At 48.3% G+C, this 6,114-nt stretch overlaps 1 protein-coding gene across 1 annotated transcript; it reads left to right on the forward strand.

Annotated features, from left to right (window-relative positions):
• Positions 1 to 1,496: 1,496 nt before the first annotated feature.
• Positions 1,497 to 3,212, forward strand: LOC127348692 (aldehyde oxidase GLOX-like). The gene has a single exon (XM_051374633.2). It carries the CDS (start codon positions 1,497 to 1,499, stop codon positions 3,210 to 3,212), a length of 1,716 nt encoding a protein of 571 aa, XP_051230593.1.
• Positions 3,213 to 6,114: the final 2,902 nt, after the last annotated feature.

Consider the following 6,114-nt stretch of genomic DNA (forward strand, 5'->3'; position numbering starts at 1 on the left):
AAGCGTTAGCATGTATTATGTTGCCTTTGACTCTAAACTATAGTTCCGATTTCCCTCGCAAAAAAAAAAAAACTATAGTTCTGATCGAAAAACTGATGTTGTTGTGTCATTCTTACATGGGATAGATTATCTAAGTGAAACTAGTAGGGGAATACACGATGTATCTTTTCTTTTTAGCATTAGACTGCACAACGCTTAACCTTTTATTGTCCAATGGTGAGAGTCACATGGTGTGCTACATATTGTACTTTTAATATTAACCAACCTTGAAGCATGTATTTTCTTTGGTTCTCGGTTACATGGGGGTGGCAAGTCTCTTCTTTCTCTTATTTTTTTAGGGAACCACATCACTTGTTTAGATGTTTTTATCTCAACTATTTGGGTTTGACGAAAAGGAAGTGGTATGCTTTTCTAGATGTTGCTCTTCTGTATCAATTGGTTGTGCTCATGGTATATCCTATAACATACTCAACACTAGAAAAAATGAAAATAGGCCCAAAAGTCTGAAGTAATTGACCGGGGAGTTTTTGTCCTTATTCAGACAACATGCATCACATAAGTTTCTTAGGCCACAATATTGATGTGTTATGTCACAAATCTATACACCTTTTATTAATCAAAACCCCGACTAAGAAGTATTAATGACGTTCTTCCACAACATGTAGCCTGTCCACATCACCACATAATTAATAATAGCCATTTGATCATGATTTTCAACTATATTTGTCCATCTATGGTTATTGCCTGCATTCTTCACCGTTCACATGTGGCCAAATTCAATAATCGCAATTTAGATGTATTTGAATATTTTGTTTTCCCTATTACCAAATACATTTTACACCATTTTATTGTATATTGGCTATATGTTTCTACAACAAAATTATTGAAAATTACCACTGCAACGACGCGGTGTATTCTTCTAGTTTATTTTGTTGATTAGCCCCAATAATTTGTTTGTGTGTGGTCTCTTGCCGTTTTTGTTAGTCTTATTTTTCTTCGAACTGTGTGTTAGTAATAAATTTAGTCTATGTATATCGTGGTGTACACGCCAAAGCAAATAAAATCTTTTATTTTCCAAAAAAAATGACATAAAACATGAACAGAACTGAGCCGGTCCTGGACAAGACAACAACGCATCAACCATCATGAGGTTGTACCAGCATTTTAGCAGCACTTGCTCTTGCTAATTAAGACACTTTTCAGAGATATATATTGATAATGTTTTATGTGCGTGAAAATGCAGATTTGTTTTCTGAGTGGTATATGTGTTTTTGTAGCAACATCCTTGAAATAATGTGAGCAACATCCTTAGGCAGCATATAAGTTTGACTGGAAATACTTAAATTTGAAGTTTCAGCCATCAAAATGTATATTCCCTTCAACCTCCACAAACCAACCTTCCACCCAACAAACCCATATCACACTGTACAAACCCTCCTAACACGTCGCAACGATGCAATGCACCAACTTAAAGAAGACACGCATGCACAGCAACCATGCCGACGCCAAGACCCTTCCTTCCCCTGCTCCTCCTCATCACCAGCTTCGTCGCCAATGCCGGCGCCGACGCCACAGCATGGCAGCTGGAGCCCGCCCAGCCGACGCCCCCCGCCGCGCTGGCCGGCGAGTGGCGGCTCCTCCACGCCAACATCGGCGTCTCGGCCATGCACATGCAGCTGCTCCCGGAGGACTTCGTCCTCATGTTCGACCGCACCGACTCCGGCCCCTCCAACATCTCCCTCTCCGACCCGGGGCCGTGCGCCGCCGCGGCTGCCGTGCCAAACGCAACCGCCGCCCCCGCCGACTGCACTGCGCACTCGGTGCTCCTCGACCTCCGGTCCAACGCGCTGCACCCGTACCCGCTCGCCACCAACCCCTGGTGCTCCTCCGCCGCGCTGCTCCCCAACGGCACGCTCCTCCAGACCGGCGGCTTCTCCAACGGCGACCGCATCGCGCGCCTCTTCTCCCCGACGTCCGGCTGGGTTGACCTCCCGGACTTCCTGGCCGCCCGCCGGTGGTACGCCACTGACATCCTCCTCGCCGACGGGCGCGTCCTCATCCTCGGCGGCCGGCGCCAGTTCAACTTCGAGTTCTTCCCGCACGACGTCGATGCCACGCCGCCGTTGACCTTCTTCCCGTTCTTGGATGAGACCACGGAGGTGGACGCCGAGAACAACCTCTACCCGTTCCTCCACCTCCTCCCAGACGGCACCGTCTTCGCCTTCGCCAACGACCGTGCCGTCGTCTTCGACCCGTACAACCGCGCCCCGCTACGCCGCCTCCCCACGATCCCTGGCGGCGTGCCGAGGAACTACCCGTCCTCCGGTTCATCCGTCCTGCTCCCGCTCCGCCCAGAGTACCCGACCCACGCCGAGGTGCTCGTCTGCGGCGGCGCGCCGCGCGGCTCATACCAGCTCGCGCTCCGGAACGGCACGTTCCTGCCGGCCGAACGGACATGCGGCCGCATCGCGCCGACGGATGCAAACCCGGTGTGGGCTATGGAGGAGATGCCGCTGCCACGGATCATGGGCGACATGGTGCTGCTCCCGACGGGCGACGTGCTCATCGTGAACGGCGCCGCGGCGGGGACGGCGGGGTGGGAGCTCGGGCGGGAGCCGGTGATGTACCCGGTGCTGTACAGGCCGGACACGCAGATCGGCTCGCGGTTCGAGGTGCTCGCCGCCTCCACCGTCCCGAGGATGTACCACTCGTCGGCGACGCTGGACACGTACGGCCGGGTGCTCGTCGGCGGGAGCAACCCGCACATCGGGTACGTGTTCTCCAACGTGACGTACCCGACGGAGCTGAGCCTGGAGGCGTTCCTGCCCCCTTACCTGGACGCGCGGCTAGACGCCGTGCGGCCGCGGGTGCTGGCCGCGCCTGCGGAGGTCGGGTACGGGGAGACGACGGCCGTGCGGTTCGAGGTGCCCGGCGGCGCGCTGGCGGGAGGGGGACCCGAGGATCAGGTGGTGCGCGTGACCGCGGTGGCGCCGGCGTTCGCGACGCACTCGTTCGGGATGAACCAGAGAGTAGTGGGGCTGTCCGTGGCGAGGGTGTCGCAGCTGGACATCGGGGTGTACGAGGTGGAGGTGGCGGCGCCGCCGTCGCCCGGGGTGGCGCCGCCGGGGTACTACCTCTGGTTCGTGGTGCACGCCGGCGTGCCAAGCAGCGCGGCGTGGGTGCGCTTGCGACCGCTCGGTGCAGCGACATGAAGAAAGATATCTATGTGAAAGATCATTCTTTCCATGAGCAAGATGGGACGAGCTAGAGGAAGGCTCATCGATCATTTTGCATGATAACGTAGGATGGAAACTGGTTTAATTAGTTTGGAGCCAGAATTTACCAACTTATCTATTCATCAGATGACTTAAACGGCGATAAATCTGTTCCGTTTCTTCTTTGCTGATGATGACCTGGTGTTCAGCCATACAATCATTGCCAGTTCGATTAAATTATTTTTTTGAATTTGTGATGTATGTATAATGTAATCAGGATCACTGGCAAAACAATACTCTCAAGTTCGCAAATAAGTGGGTATAAGTGACATTTTGGATATAACCATCATTATATTTCAATAGAACGATAAAAAAAGGTGGAGTTTGGACCGTCAAAATTTAGGATATTTGAGCGGTACTAGTTTTAGGGCTGAAGTATACATATGTGAACAAATGTATAGGAATACAAGCAATTTTATCATTGAAAATGTTTAAGCCCGAAACATCCACATACAAAAAAAAAACCACGGTTATGTGGCAAGTATGATAGAAAAAACCTATGAATCTAGGACCAAGTCATCAGTTTTTAGAACCAACACATTCAAGAAGAAAACTACACACAATAATAACAAATACTTAAAATCAGTAATTTGGTTTCCATGAGCTCCATCCCACCCCACCGGCAACCTTGTGTACTAGTACATGCTTTTACTCAATCATATGAAATATGGTAATACTGCCAAAAAAAGAAGCATGAAAAATACAAGGTAGGGGAGCATCATTGATGATAATAAGGCGGCAATCTGAGAAGGAGATTGCACTTGGAGGAATGGAAGTGCCTACGATCTGAGAAGGAGTCTTCGGAAGTTTATTTAGATAAAAAAATTTATGAATATCGACCTTGCAAGTTGTGCCTTTGAGGGTGGACATACATGTACACTTTTTTTTTAAAACAACAATATGCCTTATTGATTCATTAAAAACAAACCAATTAATTGAAATACTTGAAATAGATACCACCAATAAATACCAGTAAAACTTGCATCAAGGCATCGAGAAAGAAGAAGAAAACATAAAAAGATGAGCCATGAGAACAAAGGGATCCATGGAGCCGACCCTGATTACTCCATGAAGATATAGTTAGAAAAGCATTATTCCTTGTGGCGGAGCTCGCCAGGAAATCTGGGGGACAACCTAGAAAAAACCATGATCTGGCGGGGCAAAAAGCTCAAAAAAATCTACTATAAGCCTTATACACTTTTTTTCTTCACTAATTTTCTAAAAGTTTGGGGAGGGGGTGGCCCCCTGGCTTCTACATAGCTACGCCAGTGTTCCTAACCATGCCATCTCCAATCCCGATATGACTTTAAAGGATTTTTAAAACACATATTTGTGTAAGTTGTCACTAGGTATGATAAAATGCTATTTTTTCTCTTTTTGAAGGATTAACGAACTATTAATGATTGTAAGTTAATAACTCAAGTTCCAACTTACATACATGTCTCATCTATCACATTGTGATATCGTCATTGGTTCAACATAATTTTACGAAAATTGAGGATTCCAGAATTTTAGTTTGTAGGATTTCAAATCATGATAACTTTTCCCATACTCTCGTGAAATATTTATATCTGCTTTGAGACAATATTAAGTGTTTGTCAATCCATGCTTCTTGCAAATCAAAGTTGTTTATTTCTATACGTATTTCCATTGGTATCCATAGTCAGGAGCTGTTCGTCCGCCCCCAGGCGCCCCTCCTGCCATGCCCCGCTCCGGTGACGCCGCTGCCCCGCCAAGATAAGGAGAAATCGGTCCCTGAAGCCAGACGGAGTGCTCGCTTCATCAACAAGCCCAAAATGCATACTATGGACAAAGCCATTCAAGTTCTCAACTCCAAGATGGGAGTGGCCAGGGAAGGAGTGCCTTTGCTTCAGGCCAGAGAGGAGTACGTTGAAAAGTACAAAACCCAGCTCCCGACTTCGACGATCGACGCCCTCGCCAAGCTCTTCAAACTCAACATCCGCAGCATGACGGAAGCAGATGAAGCCCTCATTGCCATGGGTGGCCCAGGGGACAGCGACGCTGTGGTTCAAGACTTGGTCTTTTAGTCCCTTGTTGGTTTTGCCTTGCTCCCGCCTGTCTTCGAGTTCGTCGATCGTGAACCTTGTGTGTGGACACTTTGTTTCGCTTTATCGTCCTTGCTTTCTTCATCATGATAGGGCCTAATATTTCCATTGCGGACTGGAATACCCGTGGTTTGAATGATCAAGGCAGAAAAGACACTGTCCATGCTTTCCTTGCGGATACCTTATGTCATATCGCCTGCATCCAAGAAACCAAACTTGATCACCTTGACCAACAGACCGCCTCCTATATTGGGGGTTTCAGACTTCGGTCCTTCGCGCATCGCCCGGCCACTGGTACCCGAGGTGGCATCCTCTTACTCTGGAATGATGATCATGTGGAAGTCAGTAATGTGCACATCGGCACGCATCTCATCTCAGCTAAGGTCACTATTCGATTCTGCGGAACTTCCTTCAAATTAACCACTGTCTATGGTCCAAGTGATAATGCCGAGAAGGAAGAATTTCTTGCAGAGGCGACTGCTGAGAAACCGTCTGACGACTCTAAATGGCTCATTATCGGCGATTTCAACCTCATCTATCAAGCGGAAGACAAGAACAATGATAACCTAAACTTCCGGCTGATGGGTCTTTTTAGAAGGGCCCTGACTACATGTCAACTCAAGGAGTTGAAGCTTCAGAATAGGAATTTCACTTGGAGTAATGAAAGGGAGAACCCAACTTTGGTGCGTTTAGACCGGGCCTTCTGTAACGCCGATTGGGACTTGGTCTTCGAGAATCATGTGCTTCACGCTCTCTCGTCATCCCTCTCGGAC

Source organism: Lolium perenne, chromosome 4 (genome assembly GCF_019359855.2).
Source record: "Lolium perenne isolate Kyuss_39 chromosome 4, Kyuss_2.0, whole genome shotgun sequence".
Classification (NCBI taxonomy): domain Eukaryota; kingdom Viridiplantae; phylum Streptophyta; class Magnoliopsida; order Poales; family Poaceae; genus Lolium; species Lolium perenne.

Excerpts from the sequence above, each read along its gene's own strand:
- LOC127348692 (XM_051374633.2), top strand. The coding sequence starts at position 1,497 with ATGCCGACGCCAAGACCCTTCCTTCCCCTGCTCCTCCTCATCACCAGC.